The sequence below is a fragment of the Chiloscyllium plagiosum genome, unplaced genomic scaffold, assembly GCF_037043375.1.
Source record: "Chiloscyllium plagiosum isolate Xiang-an unplaced genomic scaffold, Cpla_swu_hap1 HiC_scaffold_31, whole genome shotgun sequence".
Lineage (NCBI taxonomy): Eukaryota > Metazoa > Chordata > Chondrichthyes > Orectolobiformes > Hemiscylliidae > Chiloscyllium > Chiloscyllium plagiosum.
The window spans coordinates 49,020,523-49,045,444 of NW_028270169.1; the positions used below are offsets into that span (position 1 = coordinate 49,020,523).

A 24,922-nucleotide genomic window follows, 5' to 3' on the forward strand; every position below is an offset into this window, starting at 1 on the left:
TCTTCTGCACTCTTTGCAGTTTAATAACATCCTTCCTATAGCAGGGTGACCAAAACGGAACACAATTTTCCAAGTACAGCCCACCAATGTCCTGTATAATTGCAACATAACTTCCCAACTTCTACACTCCATGCCCTGATTGAAGGTCAGTGTGCCAAAAGTCTTCTTCACTGCCCTGTCTCCCTGTGACTCCACTTTCAAAAACAGTGCACCCGAACTCCAAGATCCCTTTGTTCTACTACACTCCTTACGGCCCTACTGTTCACTGTAAAACGCCTACCTTGATTTGACTTTCCAAAATGCAAGACCTCATACTTACCTATACTAAACTCCATTTGCCAGGTCAGGTGACTTCCCCAGCTGATCAAGGTCCTGCTGCAATTCTTCCACTATTATCCTTTGCTTCCTACCATCAAGTCCTTGTGTACTCAAAAGGAGTCCCTAAAATAACTACATTCTTGATATTTGCAGATCCATTCTATTTTGTTCAAAAGCACACAATCTGTGAACACTGTCAGTGTGGCAGTTTATAAATTCCTACATTGGAAATAAAAGCAGTCTGACTCCAGGTTAAGACACAGACTAGACTCGAAGAATGGCCTCACACCTAAAATGCACTGTCTGACCTGAGATGTTACTTTTTTTATATTGATAAAATCTTAAAATTATTTTGGGGCAGTGACTTGAAAGAAATTCTGGGATTTACATATTGATCAATTGAAACCTGCATCTCCATTCCAACTGATTAAAGACTTAACAGCTATCTAGGTTTGTTCAATACATTCATCAGTTTTATGACTCTTTGATCTTTTACTGATAAAAAGTGTCCCCAGCATATTCTCGCTCACCAGTTACGTGGAGGAGGAGCAGGGCTCCAAAAGCTTATGGTTTCAAATAAACCTGACTCAGTCAGCTTTTCACATGAAATCAGCCACTGAGAAGCAAATAAACACAGCGATACAGATGCCTTGTCAAGGCTGCTGTACTGGGGAATAAGGTCCCTTATGAATGTAGCAATCTAGTTTCAAGTATACACTGTGCATTCGCATTTGTGAACGAGAGTGTCCAGGTTAAACAACCTCTACCAGTGATCAACTCCGGAGAAAACAGGGCCCCTCAATGTAAAATGACTTCACATCAAAAGCAGATTTTTACGTCTGACTTTCTAAGCTCCACAGAAGTTTATCATTGTTTTCAATTGACAATAAAATAGGTTAAGGTTCACAACGCAACATAGCATAAGTAAACCTTTAGCTCCATGTTAATCACTTCATGTAACAATTTATTTTGTGAAACTTGAAAGGGTTCAGAAAAGATTTACAAGGATGTTGCCAGGGTTGGGGATTTGAGCTAGAGGGAGAGGCTTAACAGGCTGGGGCTGTTTACCTGGAAGCTGAGGGGTGACCTTATAGAGGCTTACAAAATTATGAGGGGCATGGACAGTGTAAATAGACAAAGTCTTTTACCTGGGGTCGGGGAGCCCAGAACTAGAGGGCATAGGTTTAGGACGAGGGGGATAGGATATAAGAGACACCGAAGGGGCAACTTTTTCACAGAGTGGTACATGTATGGAATGAGCTGCCAGAGGAAGTGGTGGAGGCTGGTACAATTGCAACATTTAACAGGCATTTGGATGGGTATATGAATAGGAAGGGTTTGGAGGGATATGGGTCAGGTGCTGGCAGGTGGGACTAGATTGGGTTGGGGTATCTGGTCGGCATGGACGAGTAAGACCGAAGGGTCAGTTTCACGCTGTACGTCTCTATGACTCTATTTGAGAAGCAATTCAAGTTATAAACCAGGAAAATTAAACATTAAACAAGTTAAAAATGTTAGGAAAGTAGTAGTGGTAGAGAGTGTGGTTATAAATTTCAATTTATTTTTTTAGGTACATTTTTCATATAGCAACCTTCACATATTCAGTTTACCATGATTGGTGCAAAAATTATTTATTCATGAGATGTGAGCATCGCAGGCCAGTTATTTGTTGCCCATTCTTGATTGCCCTTGAGGTGACGGCAGTGGGCTACTTATTTCAGAACTCAACAGGTCCATCTGGGGTTTTTGGAAGGGAGTTCCAAGATACAATAATTAATGTAATCCTTTGAATTCACCACCCCCATTGCATTCCAGTTCAGGAGCCTGTATAAATTAAAACCAAATTGCACACTACAGTGTCTTGAGTAAATTTCAGAGTGCTCATTCTTAAGCAAAACACTGCAGAAGCTGGAAATTCAAAACAGAAACAGAACAAGTTGGAAACCATCAGATCTGACAGTTCTGACAAAAGGCCATCGGACTGAAACCTTATTTTTCTCTCCACACATGCCAAGACACCAAAATATTGCCAGCATTTTCTGGTTCTAAATTAGACAAGTAATCATTAAGTTTTGACTATACAATTGCATAAAACCTTGTAAGAAGACAGAGGCTCACTTCATTTTTCTTTTCAAAAACATTGTGGCTGTACAAAGTTAAAAATCACACAATACCAGGTTATAGTCCAACAGGTTTAATAGGAAGCACACTAGCTTTTGGAGCGTCGCTCCTTCATCAGGTTGTCCTGATGAAGGAGCGGCGCTCCGAAAGCTAGTGTGCTTCCAATTAAACCTGTTGGACTATAATCTGGTATTGTGTGATTTTTAACTTTGTACACCCCAGTCCAACACCGGCATCTCCAAATTGTGGCAGTATTTCACGTACAAGTAACTGGACTACCCAAATTATGATTAACCAGAAAAGGGGAAGAACTGAGTAACTGAAATACTGGCAGAATTCATTTCTGAGAACTTCAGCAACTAAAATACACTTTTGACATCACTGCACTTACCATTTGCTCCAGGTTTTGCACACTCTCATACAGATGCACAGATCCTTATGGCTGAGGTACCTGAATATTGCCAGCCACACTTCCCGATGCATCACATGTTTTGAGCCACCAGCCAATGGTAGCGAATCAGGCTCAGGACTATCAGGTGGAGGTCGCACCACATGCCGCTCCATTTGAAATGGCTTAGGAGGAGACTGCACAGAGACTTTGCTTAGTATCGGAGGACGAGGCAAACCTCCTAGAACTTTGTGACAAAATTGGCTAGATGGCCCATTTTTCTTCTTCAATGAAACCTCCACTGTCCTAAAGGAGTTTCTTTTCATACTCTCCCCTCTCAGGGAATAATAGTTATTTTCTCGCTCTTTTGAGGCCAAAAGCGAATTAGTTTTTACACTTTTTGCATTCTCTTCATCATCTTCCTCCTCCTCTTCATCATCTTCCTCACTAAAAATATCATTAGAAAGCCTTCTGAGCTTGGACCTTTGGTTATCAGCCTTTGCAACAGACCTTGGACTAGATCCACCACTACTTCCTGTTGATCTCTCTAAGCTGGAATCTGAACCAGAACTTGAATTGGAGTCTGAATCAGAACTAGAGCTAGAGCTGGTTGCTTCATTTCGGTTGACACGTTTCATCATTTGTCGTATCCGTTCTATTCTTTCTGCATCTGCTGATCTTTCAAGATGATTTGCTTTAGTGCATTCTTCAGAATCTGGAGTTGTTTTCCGTTTCTAAAAGAACAAAAATCAAATACAAAAAAAGAGTTTAAAAAATTAAAAATCCTCAAAATGCTAAACTTCAAATATTTGCAAAGTCAAAAATGTTTTAATGGTTACAGTAAGCCTCAAATGATAAAATGGTTAATTACTTTCCATTGCCAAAGAAAGTAACTCTTCTATTCAATTTTGCTAATTATTAAAAGAAAAAAGGGACCAGCAAGAGGCAGAGCCTTGAAAATCAGACTTTTGACTAATCACAAATTTTGAGTTTGAAATAAGTGAAGCCACAGTGGATTTTGTTTAATCTACTTTTTTTTGGAAATGTGGAATTCCTGTCAAAGTAAATGTTGACAAATGGAAATTAATGTGGGAGCAAAAAGTATCACTTCCCTCCTGGCTTTATTCTGTTCCAAATGAAGTTATTGTTGTTACAAAAAATGTTTTAAAGCTTTTTGCATTTAATAATTTATTCTACCATGCAGTGAGCAGACAAATGCAGTAACCATTTTGGCCACAGCACGTTAGTCCAGCAGGAAAACACTTTTGGTGGGGCTGGAAAATGAAGAAAAGTTAAGCAGATCATCAGGAGAATTCAGCTATTTTTCAAATGAGCTATGGAGTCATTAACATCTCACCCAAAGGTTGAGTCTCAGAATGCAACAGTGCAGCTGCATTTTATACTGAAAGATTGACTAAATTTGTTTGCTCAAAAATTGGACTAGGACTTTAACTCATTTTTGCCACAGAAACAGTATCAAAATACAGTCTGTCCTTCTATAATACGATGGTTGCATACCTTCGCAACCCCGTGTTATAGAAAAATCACACTTTAGAAACAGCATTTAAAGTGTTGGCTCTGTGATCACATGATAGTCAACACACATTTTAAAAGTTCCCACTTTGAACAGCATCTCCAATTCGTCAATCTCATTACGGCAAATTCGCTTTGACGAAGTACGCGTTATAGTAGAGCGACCTGTAAATCCAACAAGACAGTTTTAAGGTCTACTTGATTTACTGGTCCTCTTCACAAGAATCAAAAAACTGAATTTTAAAATGTGGGTTTTTGCAACTTAATTTGATATCAAAAATAAAATAAGAAATTTTAAAAGTCTATGCTAATGAACAAATTGTCAGGCAAGTCAGAAGTGGGCAAACCATGATTTCCTTCTTTCTATTAGAAAATCTGCGACATTGTACAAGAAAGTGCAGTTTCACTTGACAGAGTTAATCTTAGCAAATACAGTTGCGATCTTGAATTCTGGCTTCTGAATCAGACTGGGATAAACAGACGAAATTAGTCAACAAAACAGATTTACAAGCCATTTCATCCAAAACTGTAGGATAATCAAGTAGGGCCCATTAATCTGTTAATGGTGCAAGTGTAATGCTGTCCCGAGCAATATAACATCTGGGATTACATTCAATCCTTACCGAACTTCCAATTACTAAATTTGGCATGATGACTGTAAAACATTCAGAATGGCCTCTTTCTCAGTCATGGCATACAAGGAACAGGAAAAATGCTCGAGAAAATATTTAGGATTGTCTCATTGCAGTTTCAACACATTATATACATGCTTAAATTTAGGCAAAGCAAAATAAAATGATGGTTTAACCAACGTGATCTTAATATCTTGCTATAAAAAGTAAAACTAACAGAAAATGCTGCAGAGAGACATTCAGCCAGTCAGGCAGCAGCTCTGGAGAGGTGGTGGTAAAATACCCCATGTTCTTGACCAGAAATGGAATTACTAGGGCTTAGTAGTAACACACTCTCTCTGAATCGGTTGTAAGTTCAAGTTCTACTGAAGCCTGAAATCTGGGTTGGAACTTAATGCAGTATTGATGGAATGCTGCACTGTCAAAATCTTGAGATAAAATATTAAGTTAAACATATCACAAATCTCATGGAGCCATTTTGAAGAAAACTTTGCCAGAGTGGTTTCCTAGACAAAGGTTTTCCCTCTCAAGCAACATCACACTGAGAATAACTGGTCATCATGTGCCATTTGGGACACAAAGTCACAAAAGTTGTGACCATGAATTCATGTTCTTTTCTACTGATGAAACAATAACCCAATTCCTTACTGAGGGATCAGTTGCTTCTGACAATTCCGTTTTTATTTTATACTCAGCTACTTTGCTCACAAACTATTTCAAAAGTAGGTCATACAGAAATGGCAAAAAAACTTAAATTTGCCTTTTAAATAAAGAGATTTGTTTTATAGCATACGAACAAAATTACTGCAAAAGCAAAATATGAATGTGATTATAAAATGCTAAAGTAGCAGTGTGGGGATAGAACTTTGGCTCAATGCCATATTGTACTTGGGGCCAAACAAAATCTAAATGCAGAGAGAGAACAAAACTATAAGTTCGCAGTTCTCCAGATTAAGATGGCCAATGAACACCAACGTAACCTATTCAGCATAAAATATTGCAAATCTCACAAAGTTTAAATTGCCTTCTCTGGAAAGCTGAATTTGAAAGTCACAGTTGAAGTTGAATTTTTCTTTAAAACATTAAGTATCAGAAACAATTTTTGTTTTAAAAAGGTACAACAGATAGCAATATTTATTTCAATTACAATGCATGAGCAGATACCAATAAGGAAAAATAATAAAGAAAGACAGAGATAGGTTTATATTGTACTTTCCACAGCCACTGGGCATCTCAAACACTTGCAACTTATTAAGCAGCCCCATGATTAGTCATTTCTATAAAAAGGTATAGAATACAGCAGCCAATTTACGCAGAACAAATTCCCACAAACAGCAAATGATAATGACCAGATATACAGTTTTGGTCATGCTGATTCAGGAATAAATGTTGGCCAGGAGACGAGGATAACATTTGTTTTTGGAAAGAGTATTGTGGGGCTGTTTAATCCATCCAAATAACAAATGGGGACTGGGGTTTAACATCCCATCTGAAAGACAGCACCTCCTAGAGAGCAATACACCCTCAGTAGTTGACTGCAGCATTAGCCTTGATTTTTGTGCTCAAGCCTTAGAGTGGGATTTCAAGCAGAATCTTGTGACTTAGGGGCAAGAATCATTTCAACTAAGCTACACAATGCTCAACAACAGCCATAATTTAGTTAAACAATATCAGCCAGAGTAAAATTATTTAGCCATCTTTGTTGAAAGCCAACTCTTAGATAAGAGGTTAAATATGCTGACTCAACGTGCATTATTTACATGTGAAATGTCATTTTCGACAGCATGCAAAACACATGACATTATAAATTCCTTATTACCCAAGATCAATTAAGCAGATTGATGGAGTATCACATTAATGATACTTCTTGTCAAAGTAACAAAGCAAAACAAATCAGACAGCAGATTTCAACTTTGTTTAATTGGGATGTGTTAAGCAACACAAGCTATCAATTTAATTGTATCCTTGAAATGATAATGGCTCAAAACAAAATTGTCAGAGACCATACATACAACTGAAAATATGCGTCATGACATTATGGACATCCTAACACTTGTACATATGATGGAACTGCCTGGCAAGTTTAAAACTTCTAAAATGCAATTCCTTTACCACCCAGGAACCTACATTAGGGCAGAGAAGTTAAAAATCACACAACACCAGGTAATGGTCCAACAGGTTTATTTGGAAGCACCAGCTTTCGAAGCGCTGCTCCTTCATCAGGTGGTTGTAAATTAGGGCAGAGAATTGGGCGAGATACACTTGATAAATCTTGACACTTACCAAGAAAATCTTAATTTGAAACCTGGCCTATCAGCTGGGTAATACCCTAACCAACTCCTCAATAACATCAACCCCTAGTCCCCACTATCTAACACATCACCTATGCATTTACTAACCCACATGAAATAATTTAAAGACCCAGCCTTTAAATACTTATCACAATTTAACAGCTACAGCCATAAAATGGAAACCTCCATCACTCTCAGCCCTCATCTTTGAGAGTGGATGACAACTTACATCTATTAACAAATTTAAATTTAACTAATTTCAAAAGTAAATCTGAGAAAGTATTCCAGTATAGCCAGCAGGATCTTAGCTGTAGTTGGCAATCCAGCATGATACAAATGGAAAGGCACATGCTTGTGAAGGATTTACTAAAGCAGCAATAGGTCAGTATATGGGGTTGCCAATACATTCTCCAGATTTAAAAATCAACAAAATGGCTGTCACTACCTTATGAATTCTGGAAATTCTCAAAAAATGTCAAATATCTCTATTAACTGATCCAAAGCAAATGAAAACACATACACATGGTCACACAGTATCAAAATATTGCCTGATGCCAGAAAAATCAATTTCAGCAACAAAGTTAGTGCCTTCAAGATGACAGCCTAGATGATTAGAAAAAAGAAAATTAAGGATGGTGCTCAGCAGAAAATTCTCTCCATTCACCAGTGTGATTATAAGAGAACTTTGCACTCATTAGATACTCAAGTCAATTTATAGAGAGACTATTAGTTAGGAAGGAAACTCTCTGAATTCAGGATTTAAGGAAATAAAAAACAAAACATCAAAAATATAAATGAATATTTCTAAATTATTTGACCACAGCAATACTTCTGGTGTACTAAAATAACCAAGAGAACAAACTGAACGTAACTGGCGTCCTTTGTGGAGTTTGTCAAGTTATAGACTTGCCGTTTGGAGTCCATGAAACGCACAGCCATGCACCTTCAAAACTGAACAAATGAAAAGACTGGAAAAAGAGTACCCAAAAACTCAAGCTTCTTGGTTAAAAAAATTTCACAAACTTGATCATTTTAACAGAGACAAACCAAAACTACATGCATGCAAGTTTTAAGATCGAGCAACATTGCCTACCTTCCTCTTTAGAAGTTTGTCATCCTTTCCACCTCTTAGCTAAAGAGAACAAAAACACACCCATGAAAATATATAATTGATCATTGATCTGTAATAAGAATATTTTTGTATAATGAATACAATGTTTCCGAAATGCCCAACAGGCATTTGCATTGTAAATATAATCTTTGATTTTTAAATAAAGGAAGGCATTAGGAACACATGAAGCCTCTTTTGAAATTGAGATCATGGATATCATGTGACTTAACTCCAGATATCTGCCTCATATTCCTTAATACCTTTGGAAAGAGATCTATCAATTCCAGATTTAAAGTTAAAGAATTTTTCTAACATCAACTGTTGTTTTCAAAAGAGAACTCCAAACATCTACTATCGTTTCCACATTTCCTAATTGCACGCTTGAAAAATCTGGCTGCATTTTTTAAACACTTTCCCAAGTGAGAGACTCCCATGCTCAAAGGAACATGTTTTTCTCAGTCTACCCTATCACATCTTAGATTTCTTGAAAATCAGATGCAACACTCCAGGTTTGAGGGTACATGATAGACAATGAGGATCTGTAAAAGCCACAGTATTGAAGCCAGAGTTGAAATGAAAGTTCATCATAGAGTTAGAGATGTACAACACGAAAACAGACCCTTCGGTCCAACTCGTCCATGCTGACCAGATATCCCAACCTAATCTATTTCCACCTGCCAGCACCAGGCCCATATCCCTCCAAACCTTTCCTATTCATTTACCCATGCAGATGCCTTTTAAACGCTGCAATTGTACTAGCCGCCACCACTTTCTCTGGCAGCTCATTCATACACGTACCACCCTGTGTGAAAACATTGCCCCTCAGGTCTCTTTTACATCTTTCCCCTCTCACCTCAAACCTTTGCCCTCTAGTTCTGGACATCCCCACCCCAGGGAAAAGACTTTGTCTATTCATTCTATCCATGCCGCTCATGATTTTATAAACTTCTATACGGTCACCCCTCAGCCTCCAACGTTCCAGGGAAAACAGTCCGAGCCTGTTCAGCCTCTCCTGAAAGCTCAAATCCTCCAAACTTGGCAACATCCTTGTAAATCTTTCCTGAACCCTTTCAAGTTTCACAACATCTTTCCGATAGGAAGGTGACCGGAATTGCACACAATATTCCAACAGTGGCCTAACCAATGTCCTGTACAGCCGCAACATGACCTCCCACCTCCTGTACTCAATACTCTGACCAATAAAGGAAAGCATATCAAACGCCACCTTCACTATCCTATCAACCTGCAACTCCACTTTCAAGGAGTTATGAACCTGCACTCCAAGGCAGAAAGATCATCTTGGCCAGGACTTGTTTGACAATCATTTCCAATGGAACAGAGTTCTGTGAAGTCATCTTTCACAGACTGTAAATGTATTGATGCTGCAGAGACCAGCAATTTCCTGCTTAATCCTAATTACAAATACAGTTTATAGTTTGGTTTATTCTTTCTTTGTTTTCCCTATTGTTTAATCAAAGTTAAGGTTACAAAGTGATGGAAGCTTTCACAACATCTGATGTTCCCTCATTCAGTCATGACTAAATTTAATGCTAGTATTTAGGATGCTAGCATTCAGATAGGGTTAGAACACCATACGGTTCTAAAGATGGTGAGCATCTCTAACTTCACTCTTGCAGCTGCAGTGACAATTATAGTTGATCACATAGTTGATAATGAAAAGTGAACACACATTTAGAATATATTTATTTGTTTTGCTATTTACAATAAAGTTTCATTCATGCCATCTACATGGCCTCAAATGGGTGTTCTTTTTCTCTTTCACTCCCACGACGTCTAGGTGCAGTTTTGGCATCTGTTGATGAGGTGGAGGGTGTATGTTCGTCATGGAGTTTTGGTTGTGAAAATCTGAGGGAATTTGTGGATAGAAAGCTCAGACATGCTCAGAGGGTGTCCTGCAAGATGCAGACTCACCCTCAACTTGAAATTGTACAGGGTTCTATTTTGCAGGCAAAGTGGGGGGGGGTTGGAGGGGTGGTGTTAGTGCTGGAACCTTTTCACATGTCTCAAGAGAAGCTTTCTGGGGAGCCTGTTTTTGGCACCTTTTCTGATTAATAGCCTACTGACACAACCTGCTTCCTCATGAGGAAGAGGTACCTAGAATGAGGTCAAGGTCCCTCATCACCCAGTTGCTTTGCCATTGTTGCTGAGCACCAATGGTTAGAGCAATGATGTGCATATCCGATTGATGCTCCGAATGCTGGACTTGGCTGTCCGTGGCAGTCGTCAACTGTTCACGCAGACAGCCAGACACATGCAGGCCCGTGTCAGCATGGTACCAAAGGCATTAACAGACTCCTCCAATCTTCAATCCAGTTTGCCAAGTGCCTCTGACAAACCTGCCTACTGCTCCTGTGACTTTGCATTTTAATAAAGTTACTAATGACGAATAGCATGAGGTCTTCTTTTGCCTTGGGCGGAGTAGATGCCTAATCTCTAGTAGGCCTCCGGGTGCCAGCAACCTGTGGTATTTCTTCCTCAGGCAGCTGCGGAGATGTGCCAGTGATGTCTTCCTGCTTCAAATCCAGCTGAAACATCAGATACTACTGAGGTATCAGTTTCAGAGCTGATAAGGATGCAGGGACAACCTTGCCAGTGCTGCCTCCTGAGGGGTCTGTGGTTTCTTCTTCAGAACAGGTGGTTGCAGTGTTGGCTAGAGTGACTGCTGTATTCAGGGAACAGCATGTGAGAATGCCACTGGTGCCTGCAGATATAAAGAGCGGGAATTATTGCAAAATAGGAGTAGAATCTTAAACATGTTAAGGATCCATTTACAGTGATGGTAATGGGAGGGCCAATCAACCTTACTTGGTTGCCTGGACGTGGAAGTCTTTATTCTTTTCCTCAAGCTCAAGCACCTTGTGTGGGGTGAGAAGACAAATGTCAGGCATCCCACCGCTTGCTTTGGCCATCTCTGTCCTATTATGTGCTGTTTTCTCCTGCAATGACATAAAAGGGATTGAACAAGATGGGAGTGACTGGCACAGATGTTAGTGCTGGTGTAGGTGGGGGAAAGGTAGTGATGTGCTCCAAATGAGTGAGTACAAAGTGCAGAAGACAGGAAAGCTTAGATGGTGCATATAAAAATGAAAGTGGTGGATCTTGAGCTTTGGTGGGAGGTGAGAGCAGTACAGAGTTAGAGTGAGTGTGAAGTAACAGAGAGAAGATGGTGTCATTTACCTTTGCAAAGCACAGATCATTAATCTTCTTGTGGCATTGCTCAGCATTCCTCTGGACATGGGAAACTGCCCACTCTCAGGTGGCCACTTCAAGCCAGGTTGGCACGGTCCTCGTTGTGATTTTCTCTATCAGAGAGCAAAGAGGATGACCCTCCTCTATCCCGTCTCCAGGATTTCCAGGTGATAAGTCAGCAAAGTGAGCTGCCAACTTATATCTATCAGCCATCGCTGAAGCAATTCTGCCCATACTGAACTGTGATAGAAAGGTAATTCCTGACTTGTAACAGTGGACCAGATGCAGAGCAGGGCTTTAAGTACTGCAGCATTGGCAGGAAGCCTGGATGTTCGAGACAACAACAAGCACTTCATTGCTGGTGAGTGCACAATGTAGGCAAGCAGGAGGCTGGAAGAGCAAAGCAAGCCAGGCAGCATTAAGAGATGGAGAAGTCAATGTTTCAGGTGTAACCCTTCTTCAGGACAAGGGTGGGTGCAAGAGGAACTGCAGATAAAGTGTGGGGTGTGGTTTGGGTGGAGAGGGGGCAGGTAGTGAGGGAGGGATAGCTGAAAAGTCACGTGACTGTAGTAGCCAGTTTGTTTCATGGTGTGGTCAAAGAGCTGCAGGGCTGAAGAGGTCATGGCCTTGTGGAAGTGAGAAAGGGACTCATTGAGTGCACATCTGAGGGAGGCAGAGAACTTCTTGAAAGTGGGCGTCCTTTGAAGAGACTTTGCAGTGGTACAAACTTTGTGACAATAACAGGAGTGTGTACAGTAGAGAGGTTTGGTACATAATGAATAAAGCAGTGGACAATTGCACAAGATAACTTGCTACAGCTCAGAGTGAAATCCTCCATGAAACTCCTGAAATTGATATTTCACCAATATTGGGAAAAATTCAGCCCATAGACTCCAGTAGCTTTCTGATAAGCAACATAAGACAAACTGGTATGTATTTCTGTGGCTTTCCTCTTGTACTTATCAACATTGACAGCAGCAACAAGAGCTCACTGTGGAGGTAGAGTTGAAAAATGTGGTGCTGGAAAAACACAGCAGGCCAAGCAGCATCCGAGGAGCAGGAGAATCCACGTTTCGGGCATAAGCCCTTCTTCAGGAATGAGGCTGGTGTGCCAAGCGGGCTGAGATAAAAGGTAGGGGGGGGGGGGGGAAATTTGGGGGAGGGGCGTTGGGAATACAATAGGTGGAAGGAGGGGAGGGTGAGGGTGATAGGCCGGAGAGGGGGTGGGGGCGGAGAGCTCGGGAAGAAGATTGCAGGTCAAGAGGGTGGTGCTGAATCTGAGGGTTGGGACTGAGATAAGGTGGGGGGAGGGGGAAATGAGGAAGCTGGAGAAATCTACATTCATCCAGTGTAGTTGGAGGGTTCCTAGGCAGAAGATGAGGCGCTCTTCCTCCAGGCGTCATGTGGCCAGGGTCTGGCAATGGAGGAGGCCAAGGACCTGAATGTCATTGGCGGAGTGGGAGAGGGAGCTAAAGTTTTCAGCCACGAGGCGGTTGGATTGGTTGGTGTGGGTGTCCCAGAGGTGAACCCTGAAATATTCTGCAAGTAGGCGGCCTGTCTCCCCAATGTAGAGGAGACCACATCGGGTGCAGCGGATACAGTAAATGATGTGTGTGGAGGTGCAAATGAATTTGCGACGGATATAGAAGAATCCATTTATGGCCTTGGAGGGAGGTGAGGAGGGAGGTGTGGGCGCAAGTTTTACACTTCTTGCGGTTGCAGGGGAAGGTGCCGGGAGTGGAGTTTGGGTTGGTGGAGGTGTGGACCTGACGAGGGAGCCACGGAGGGAGTGGTGTCTCCTGAATGCTGATAGGGGTGGAGAGGGAAATATATCCCAGGTGGGGTCTGTCTGGAGGTGGCGGAATTGACCGAGGATGATACGATGTATCCAGAGGTTGGTGGGGTGGGAGGTGAGGACCAGTGGGGTTCTGTCCTGGTGGCGACTGGAGGGGCGGGGTTCAAGGGCAGAGGTGCGGGAAGTGGAGGAGATGCGGTGGAGAGCGTCGTCGACCACGTCGGAGGGGAAATTGCAGTCTTTGAAGAAGTTGTTCGTTAGCGGAATTGGTCCCTCCTGGGAGCAGATGCGGCGAAGTGGAGGAATTGGGAATATGGGATGGCGTTTTTACAGGGGGCAGGGTGGGAGGAGGTGTAATCTAGGTAGCTGTGTGAGTCGGTCGGTTTGTAGTAAATGTCTGTGTTGAGCCAGAGATAGAAATGGAGAGGTCTAGTAAGGGGAGGGAGGAGTCTGAGATGGTCCAGGTAAATTTGAGGTCGGGGTGGAAGGTGTTAGTAAAGTGGATGAACTATTCAACCTCCTCGTGGGAGCATGAAGTAGCGCCAATACAATCATCGATGTAGCGGAGGAAAAGGTGGGAGGTGGTGCCAGTGTAGCTGTGGAAGATGGAAGCGAAAATCATGGAGGTAGTGGTGGGCGTGGGTGGTGTCCCGAACATAGTGGGGAGTTCTTGGACTAAGGGGGACAGGACAGTGTCGAGGTATGCAGAGATGAGTTCGGTGGGGCAGGAGCAGGCTGAGACAATGGGTCGGCCAGGGCAGTCGGGTTTGTGGGTTTTGGGTAGGAGGTAGAAACGGGCGGTGCAGGGTTGTGGTACTATGAGGTTGGAGGCAGTGGATGGGAGATCTCCTGAGGTGATGAGGTTCTGGATGGTCTGGGAGATGATAGTTTGTTGGTGTGAGGTGGGGTCATGGTCAAGGGGGCAGTAGGAGGAGATGTCTGTGAGTTGGCGCCTAGCTTCAGTTGTGTAAAGATCGGTGCACCAAACTACCACTGCGCCTCCCTTGTCTGCCACTTTGATGGTGAGGTTGGGGTTGGAGCGGAGGGAGTGGAGGGCTGCGTGTTGTGAGGGTGAGAGGTTGGAGTGAGTGAATTTGCGGGGTCAGTCGGTTCCGTAGGCAAGTGCTGAGGAAAGAGATGTGGCTGTAGTAGCGAGTTTATCTCAGGACGTGGCACCCACTCCGACCTCTCACCCTCAACACACAGCTCTCCACTCCAACCCCAACCTCACCATCAAACCGGCAAAATGCCTCAAATCAATAGTCTGTCTTTAATGTTCCATTGTTATCGAACTATTCTTAGTCTCCTATCATTCCAGATTTTTGAAGTTTGTGAAGGAAGGGACACCAGTTTTAATCTGTTGGAGTTCTTTTAACAGAAAAATCAGGACTAAAATAATATTTAGTGGCAAGATACTGATGAACATCATTATAATAGACAATAGTCCCTTAACATCTAAATATAATTTGGAAATTATTTAGAAAGAGTAGATGAGATTAAATAAGAGTTTAGATAAGGTCTGGAGATGAAGCAGTAGACTTTAGCACCATAGGATTGTTCCTTTCCACCCAAGGAGGGAGACATCCAAACAGTTTAACATCTAAATCGAAAAGTTGATTGTTTCAGTTGCCTGCTTTTTTAGTTAGCTGGAATCGAGTCTGTAACAGTGAGTGAAATGACAGTTCTCTTACTCGATATTAATCTGTCAATTGAAACTGCCAAAGACATTAACTCAGCATTCATTTGTTTGCTGTTTTGAGAACTTGGGCATGTGCAAATTGCCCACTGCATTTGCATATATAACAGTGGCTGCATTTGCAAAATGCTCTGGACCATCCTGTGGAAATACAGTACTCTGTAAATACAAATTTTTCCTTTCAGAGACCATTAGGCTTTATGAATATGTAATAGAACAGGTGTACCAATGCTCATGATCACCTACGGTGAAAGTAGCAGCATGTGGGTCAAAGATTCAACAGTATTTTATTATATATTAATTTTGACAGAATGGGAAGAACATCCTATGGACAAGCAAACCTCTGGCATGAATATTCAAGATTGAAATGGTCACAGATTCAATTCCATAATTTGCAATTTCTCTTCATTTTCCTTCAAAGTTGGTGTGCATCATGCCATCACATGAAGCACCGGTACACCACTTTTGGAAAAAACAATGCAATGGACAGAATGCACAAAGACAAAACAGAAACTGCTTTATAGTATGCTTCATAAAATATAGCAACCCTTTGTCTTGTTAGATAAAAGTTCATTTGAAAAACAGATCCAAATGCTTTAGAATCATGCACAGACCTCATCATCAGTGCTCTAGCATATTTTCAACATCAATTTTGATTCTGGCCATGAAAATTCTTCAACTATTGTAAAAGAAAACGTATTTCTTGAATATATGCAATTTCAAGTTCACAACACCAATGAACAGTACATAGCACAGAATATTGTATGAATGCAAAGTCTGGGCAATGTCATAAATAAAAGAGTTCATCTCTCATGTATTAAGAATTTTAGCTTTTAGAAGCACTGTTCTTCTGTGTGCATATTGAACGCAGCTTTCCAGTCAGTCATTCTCTTAGTGTACTACTACATCATTTATAAAAAGGACATTTCCATTTGACGTTTAACTTGGAGATTCACTTATTTACTACAATGGTAGTGATGACATTGTACAACAACTATTATATTAAGCAATTCTTCAAGACAGTGGCCCAGATTAATTCACCTTTCCCTTTCATGCTCTTCAAAATGCAAATTTTGTTGATCATGTAAAACAAGCTTTTCCCACTGTCTCCACTTTCAAGTCCCAAATTTCTTGTTCCCCTTCAAAAGTGAAAAGTTGAGTGATATGGGTTTTTGAGTCGGCAAGTGAGCAGCAGTAGCCTTCAGCTGTTAGACAGCTTTCGTTGCTGGCCAGTGTTTTAACTGCAGGTTTTTTTAAAAAAAACTTACCTTTTCACAGCTTTATTTGCACAAAGAATCAGCCTCAAGGATCCGTCCATTGGACCATCCCATCTATAGAAAATGTAAGGATTTAAAGGGCCTCACACCCGTTAAGTTCAATTCCAGCTCCATGGCAGACATTGTTGCTGCCCCATAATCTCATTTTGTGACCAAACTGGCACTGTGACCGATTTGGGATAACCTGACCTAAAGATAGAGTTTACTGTTATGAATAGCATTCACAACTTTGATAAATCTCACCCTTTTATATTCCAGGCCCCAATTTTGGTTATAACGCAGATAACAGAAGTATGGAAGTGTAAATCAGATAAACATGCAAATCAACAGAAATTAGTAAGTTTTGGTAAAATTTCTTTGTAGTCTGAAGCTTCACTGAAAGTCTTACCAAAATTCGCCAGTGAAATAAATGAAAGGAATGTAATTGCAATCCATGTGACATTAAACTCAGCAGGAAGACTGAGGGCTTACCCATTCCATTATAAGTTAATGCAATGATAATTTTACTTGTTGGTACTATCCACTAAAAGTTAATCTTTACAAGTAGGGTCTCATATTTCAGTTAATGTTGAAGATTAAAGAAGAAAGATTCAAGTAAAATCTCTTAATTTTTTACATGCCTCTCAAACTCACCTTTCTTCCCCTCGATTTTTGCTTTCTGTACCTGGTTTGATATTGAAGCAGAAAGTGCCAATTAGAGTAGTGAATGCATACCCTCAATTTCTTATAACTCAAGGTTTCCAAAACTGTGGGTCCTGACTCTCAATGGTATAGCAAGACTACATTTTGGATCTGGAAAGTATAAGGCAGCAATGGCTATCATGAAACTAACAGAAACTAACTGTGAGGTCCCTTTAAATCATGCTTTCTAATGAAGGGCATGGCCTAACGTACAGACTTTTGAGGCCTGACTCCTGGTGCAAATAGGCTGCAAATATATAGTTTTTCCTTTACAACCCAGACATATTTTCCAACAGACAGAATCTGCTCAATGACACAAACTCACAAACCTACTCTCTCTCCTCCCAACCTCCACATCCCACTGAAAATCACTCAAACTTACTCTTGGATCATATGAAAATGGGGCCACATTGAGAACATGTTTGGGAAAAACTGATTGAACAAATCAATTAAAAGAACCATTAAATAAGATTGTTATTTATCCTGTTCACATAGGTCTCAGATGCTCTGCAGGAACTGCTCCACCCCAAAGGCTTTCTAATACACAGTAACTGCAATTTTCAAAGCAGAATCCAATAGAATGCCTGAATGCAAGTAATGAATTGTTGGGGTCATTTGTTACAGAGAGAGAATAAAATGCAGCCTAATGTAGGCTAAGCTTTATTATTGGCTGGGAGAAGCAATAGGGATGTAGACAAATTGTAGTAATTGCATTACTTTTTCAAAGAGTCAGCAGAGGTGTGACAAGCAGAGAGCATTCCTGCATCTGTACAATTCTAGTACAACTCGATAGTTTAAAAAAAGCACAACTTTCAAGCTGTAGAATTTCTGCAAGTTGCACAATTTAAATCTTATCCTTTAAAATGGCATTTTGGCATCACTTACTCCATTTTTGGTTCTATTTAGTTCTTGATAAATTTGAGAAACATTTACTGTCAAGTTGGCTAACAATCCAGATATGGCTGTTGTGATTCGAGTTTTGATGAGAAACAGACTTCAGTCCGAATCAGGGTACAACTATTGAAGACTCAAAGCTAGGCCAAATCATGCCAGTAGGAAAAATAAGTGGTTTGAACAATGTCAATTGCACCCAAGTGAATGTGAATATTCCACAAAGATTTCAGAAAAGGTTTTTGTTAAAAACGAATGGTCATATTTTCTTGCACGTCCACCTAGTCACTGCAAAAACTCCTTTCACAAAATAGCCATATGCACATGTACCAGATATTTAACGAATTGTCTAAAGTTGCAGGATTCTGGATGCTCATGTATTCATCTGCGACAGTTATTGTATTGGTGTTAATCTCTGGGTTAATTTGTCCACTGAATTATTATAGCCCATCCACTGCCTTATAGAGTGTTACATTTGTTCACATCTTCTCCTTTGCACATACCAGCTGGTAGGTTTAACATCAATTCACTTTGTGCAATGTATATTTATTGACAATAAATTCATATTTGATCAATATTGCCATGTCATCACAAAACTAAATTTAAAATGATATTAAATTGAAGTACTTTTAAAAAGTGTTATTGTGTCCTCCTTTGTTACATTCTGCCTTTATGGACAAAATTCAAAAGGTTTTAGAAGACACCGAGCGCCCAGCATCAGCAATGCAAGGCTTCAACTATTTTCTAAAAAAGCCATGTTACTAAATACAGTCCACTTGGGCAAATTACTTTATATTTAATGCCACAAAAAGGAACAAATAAAAAGACTGCAGTTTGCACTGACTAAGATGTCTATTCAAAAATCATTTTGATAAGAAAAAAAATTAAATTTCACAATTCTAAAACCCTATATCATTTCATTGAATTCACCATTTCAAGTGACTGAACAATTGCAATCGTCCATCTTTATCCAATTTATTAAACACCCAAATCAACCCATAATTGCATTACTTCCACACTTGGGCACAGAATTCCATGACAATATTTGCACAACACTATGTTCAAATTGATTATTTAATATTCAGAACACTATATTGTGCAGTATAATAATTACAGATAAAAACAAGTACTTCCATGTCCTATTTGCTGTATCAATAGGAATACATCACAGAATCAACAGACAACATAAATGACAACCTACATGAAGTATTTCCCTGCCTATAAACTAACATATTGTGCTGGTAAACAAATACATTTTCCATAGCAATGCCCATACATTAGGGGAATTCTTCACGTTTGTACCTGGCTGAGCACTTAAGATGTAAAATGTCACCAAGTATTAACAATTTTTAAATCCCATACCAAACAATAATATTTTTAAAATTGCAATACCTTTTTACTTGGACCCAAATCAGTTGGTAAATCTTTTTCTTTTCTTCGTTTGAGTCCCAGACCATCATCAGATTTCCTTCTGTTAGGATGATATTCCTCCACTTTTGGACGTCCTAGGTCTTCAGATTTTCGTCTCCCTCCATCTTCACCTTCTTTAAACTCCTTTAAGAGAGACCCAGGAAGATTGGAGGCGAATTTAAACCCAGGGCCTCTCTTCTGCATGAAGATCGGAAATGGGAATAAACGCACATTACCACCCGCGATTGCAGAGAAGCTTGCGCTGCGCTGCCTGGTGTGGTATGTGGTCTACATGTATTTACTTTAAATGCATTTGTCCCTTTGTGTTTTGTTTAAGTACAAAGCTACAAATGTCGCAACAGTACTTTCAAAGTCACATTTTCTTTAAAAAAAAGACTATGCATGTATCGTACCATTAGCATGTGCTTGGCTTAATCCAGGTTTTTGTTTTTAAATAGTGCATAACCATGTCACATTTATTTCCTCAAAACTAATTCTAAAATTACAATCCTTTAGGTATACCTTAAGTATGATGAGACCTGATAGAAGTTTATAAAATAATGAGGTATAGACAGAGTTAATGGTAGGAAGGGGGATTTCAAGACTCTAATATTTAAGGTTAGAGGAGAGAGATTTAAAAAAAGACTTGGAGGCAATTTTTTTTTTTTTTTTTACACAGAGGGTGGTTCGTGAATGGAATGAACTTGCTGAGGAAGTGGTGGATGTGAGCACAATTACAACGTTTAAAAGACATTTGGATAAGTACATGAGTAGGAAAGGTTTGGAGGGATATAGGCCAGGAGCAGGCAGATGGGATTAGTTTAGTTTGGAATGGACTGGTTGGACCAAAGTGCCTGTTTCCATGCTGTATGACTGTATACAACTGCTCTTTTGTGCATTTAGATTATATTTACAGTACTCAACATGCTAATACCAAGTTCTATAAACATCTCCATAAAAATAACACTAATGTAAAGATGAATACAACTGAAATCTAGTATGGGGTAACGTGACATCTTCAGATTGACCACAGCTGTATAATGCAGGTCTCAAGCACCTTGCTGGGTGCTTGGAGTGGGGTGGGGGGGTAGGGGAAAAGAGTCCAGTGACAAGATCACCCATCTAGGTTATAAGATGGCAGATCAATCATCAATGTCATGGAATTTTACAGGAATTACTTCAGTACTGGCCAAGCCCATCTGAGTAGATTTGGTTACAAGTGATTTTGTTTAGAATTTCTACTGCTATCCAGGTCCCCAAATAATTTTGGAAGTAGTGTTTCAGTCATACATAGATAGGTAGAAATAGAGTGTATGATGATAGTGATAAACATGGAGTATCAAATGTAAACATCCATTATCTGACTATTATATTTGACATCTTTCGTAGATGAATTTTTTTTAAAAAGAAGAAACTTGGGTCTAAATGAAGGGCTTTTGCCCGAAACGTCGATTTTGCTGCTCCTTGGATGCTGCCTGAACTGCTGTGCTCTTCCAGCACCACTAATCCAGAATCTAAATTGGTTGCAGCCAGCACTGGTTACAGACTGAAGTCCAGTGTTGAATGGCTAACCCATTCTCAAATTAAGTCTTCTAAAGTCTTCGAAAAAAAAGCAACTGAACCAGCATCAAATTTTTCATCCACTGCAAATTCACACCTGCATGATAATCTCATATTAGGTGTTGAAAGGAACACCTGCCAGTTGGCCTCACTAGACAATGGAGCCAGACTTGTGAATACAGTATATGGTATTTCAGTAGCTGTGTCTCAGCAGCACAGCAGAGAGGGAAAAAGAAAGGAATTAAACATTTCTCTTTCCCTATTTCTGGTCATTATCTCTGCAGCCAACACCCAGAGAAAAAGCAAATTGAGGAAATAACCAGTCACTGAGAATTCAAAAGGTATCTACAAACTTCACCACTGCTAAGGAGACCGTTAAACAATTGGGATCTCACTTTAAAATCTAAACAACTCAACAACTCAGAGAACTTTCGAAGTGCATAATCTTTATTCTTCCTGTTTATACCAGGTACACACACCTTTTTAAAATGTTACCTGTGTTTGCATGTGTTTGATGTTGTACTTTATTAATTTTTTTCTCAGGTTTAGAAGGTAATAAAATGGTTTTTTCTTTCACTCAATAAAACTTTGCCAAATTGGCTCCTTAATTTTGACTAATATAACTTTTTAGTTGAAGTGCAATGGCTGTATGCTAAATAATAAAATTGTTATTGCAACTGACTGAGATGGGGGAAAATAAAAAGAGGGGAGCCAATTTACCCCATTATCATCTGGTTATTTACAAGATAGAAAGATAGAAAGAGGACACTGTATGATCGAATTTAGTGATGTGTGTACATGGCAAACCAAATGCCTTTGCGTTTTCAGAGCCCAAGATGGTCAGTTAATAAAATATTCAATTTGGTTTATTGCAGATCTATAAAATGGAGGGAAGGAGCAAAGAGCCAGGGTGCATGAACGTGGGGAAGGAAGAGACAGAAAGATGAGAACTTCCCTCCATTATACAAGATAATGGAGATTTTATAGTAGAAATATGGAAACGTATAAAATTGCGGAGCAATCAGAATTAATTTCTATTACTTCCAGCTTAAAATAAATTTCTGAACAGAAATTACTCAGGCCCAAATCTTTCCTCAGTTTTCTATGTTAGGCTTAGAATTCCTTTCAACCAGAAATTTTCTTTCTTTTTAAAAATAAATTACTTCATCAACACTTACTTTGCCTGTTTTTCCTTCCTGGTTACATTTTGGACATTCCCAGCAATTTGGCAACTCATCATTTATAAGCCCTTCAGACTCCTCCACCTGATGTTAAAAAGAACATTAACGTATTATACACATACATGAATCAAACATTTTAGATCGAAAATAGCTAGATAACTGAAGCACGTCCTCAAGATCGGTCAAATGTCAATAATACATACCAGGCAAATAGTTAGCAATTAGTGATTTTTTCAAAGAAATAAAAATAGGCATATTTTGGTTGAAGGAAAGGTTGAACAATAATTAGCTCAATTTTGTTGTACAAAGTACAGTTGTTGAAAATGTTATCACTATTTGCAACCCATTCCACTGTGTGTGGCTTATTTTATCACTTTGGACTTATTACAAAAGGAGACAAGTGCGGAGTAACAGAGCTCTTACTTTCATGACCCACCCTGTCCAGCTGAAACATTCAGAAATCTAACTTGCTGGGAATGCCAAGTCTCACATGGCAGATATCAAAGTAAACCCAGATTTTAGCAAGGCACTAGTCAATTTTCATGCGTATTGATGGACTGCAAATACAGCTTGACTGAAATAAGCCAAATACACATAATTGGTCCACATCATTTTCTTGCACTCTTTCCAAATCCTTAATGTCATTAGTCTCCAGAAATCCTCCAATTTTGATCTTGAACCTGCTCAATGATTGAGCTTCTACAGCCATCAGGGGGAAAAGAGACCAAAAATCCACTATACTGAGTGAAGAAATTCCTCTTAAGTTCACCTACACTTTGGCTCTCCTGTCAGGAAAAATATTCTAGCTGTACAGATCTTGTCACAGCCCATGAAAAATTTCTAGGTTTCAATGAGATCAACTCTCATTCTTTGAAACCATAGGAAATATTGACCCAGTCTCCTCAAAACAATTCCATTATCCTAGGGATTAATCTAGTGCACTGCAGTTTAACTCCCTCTATGGCAAGTACATTCTTTCTTAGATAAAGAGATCAAATTTGTACACAATACTCCCAGGTAATATCTTGGGCAGCCTTGCTTACAGGCATTGCTGAGAAACTTTTCAGCCTGTCTCCAGGGTAGCAACCGCAGTTTCTTTAGGCATGTCTATTCTAAAAACCAGTAACTGTATAAAGCTTTAAATTGATTCAGTGCTAAATAATTTTTTTTTAAATGAAAAAAGCTACATACCATTGATTATTTGCTCACAAAGAAAGCTAAACATATCCTAAACACCTAAAGAAAGAGTTAAGAGGACCCAGAAGGGGACATGCAAAGCCAATGGCGAGGATCAAGGAAAATCCCAAGGCTTTCTATAGCTATATCAGGAATAAAAGAATGACTAGAGTAACATTAGGGCCAATCAAGGATAGTAGCGGGAAGCTGTGTGTGGAGTCAGAGGAGATAGGGGAAGCATTAAATGAATATCTTGTCAGTATTCACATTGGAAAACGTCAATGTGAATGGGGTTGAGGAGAATACTGAGATACAGGCTACTAGACTAGACAGGATTGAGGTTCAGAAGGAGGTTGTGTTAGAAATCTGGAAAGTGTAAAAATTGGTAAGTCCCCTGGACAGGACAGGATTTATCCAAGGATTTTCTGGGAAGCCAGAGAGGAGATTGTAAAGCCTTTGGCTTTGATCGTTATGTCATCATTGTTTCCAGGAATATTGCAAGACTGGAGGATAGCAAATGTAGTTCCCTTGTTCAAGAAGGGGAGTAAAGACAACCTGGTAATTATAAACAAGTGAACCTTACTTCAGTTGTGGGTAAAGTGTTGGAAAAGGTTATAAGAGATAGGATTTATAATCCTCAAGAAAGGAATAAGTTGATTAGGGATAGTCAACACGGTTTTGTGAAGGGTAGGTCTAGTGGTTTGGATCAGAAATTGGCTAGCTGAAACGGCAAAGGGTTGTGGGTGATAGGAAATGTTCATCCTGGAGTTCAGTTACTGCAAGGATCTGTTTTGGGTCCACTACATTTTTATAAATGACCTGGATGAGGGCATAGAAGGATGGGTTAGTAAACTTGCGGATGATACTAAGGCCAGTAGAGTTGTGGACAGTGCAGAAGGACATTGTAGGTTACAGAGGGACATGGATAAGTTGCAGAGCTGGGAAAATGGAGTTTAATGTGGAAAAGTGAGCGGTGATTCACTTTGGAAGGAGTAACAGGAATAAAGTATGCAAGGCTAATGGTAAGATTCTTGGTAGTGTAGATGAGCAGAGAGATCTCAGTGTCTGTGTACATACATCCCTGCAAGTTGCCACCCAGGTTGATTGGGTGGTTAAGAAGGCACACAGTGTGTTAGCTTTTATTAGTAGAGGGATTGAGTTTTGGAACCACTAGGTCATGCTGCAGCTGTACAAGAACTCTGGTGTGGCCTCACTTGGAGAATTGCGTACCGTTCTAGTCACCGTATTATAGGATGTGGAAGCTTTGGAAAGGGTTCAGAGGAGATTTACTTGAATTTTGCCTGGTATGGAGGGATGGTCTTACAAGGAAAGGCCAAGGGACTTGAGGCTGTTTTTGTTGGAGAGAAGAAGGAGGTTAAGAGGTGACTTAATTGAGACATACATGATAATCAGAGGGTTAAATAGGCTCTCTGTCCACCTTTTTTTCCCCTCAGATGGTGATGGCTAGCATGAGGAGATATAGCTTTAAATTGAAGGGTCATAGATATAGAACAGATGTCAGAGGTAATTTCTTTACTCAGTAGTAGGGGCGTGGAATGCACTGCCTGCAACACTAGTAGACTCACCAACTTTAAGGGCATTTAAATGGTCATTGGACAGACATATGCATGAAAATGGAATAGTGTCGGTT

At 39.9% G+C, this 24,922-nt stretch overlaps 1 protein-coding gene across 5 annotated transcripts in view; it reads right to left on the reverse strand.

Annotated features, from left to right (window-relative positions):
• Positions 1-24,922, reverse strand: part of LOC122564136 (lysine-specific demethylase 2B-like) — a 168,533-nt gene that overhangs the window by 77,459 nt on the left and 66,152 nt on the right. The window contains exons 4-7 of one of the 5 annotated variants that reach the window (XM_043718753.2): positions 22,093-22,179; positions 19,337-19,498; positions 8,377-8,415; positions 2,831-3,561 (exon numbers count right to left, since the gene is read on the reverse strand). In XM_043718753.2, coding sequence (XP_043574688.1) covers positions 2,831-3,561; positions 8,377-8,415; positions 19,337-19,498; positions 22,093-22,179 — 1,019 coding nt within the window. Of the gene's footprint in view, positions 1-2,830; positions 3,562-8,376; positions 8,416-19,336; positions 19,553-22,092; positions 22,180-24,922 lie in introns of all 5 variants that reach the window. The other 4 variants (XM_043718751.2, XM_087977522.1, XM_087977521.1 and 1 more) reach the window with 4 other exon arrangements.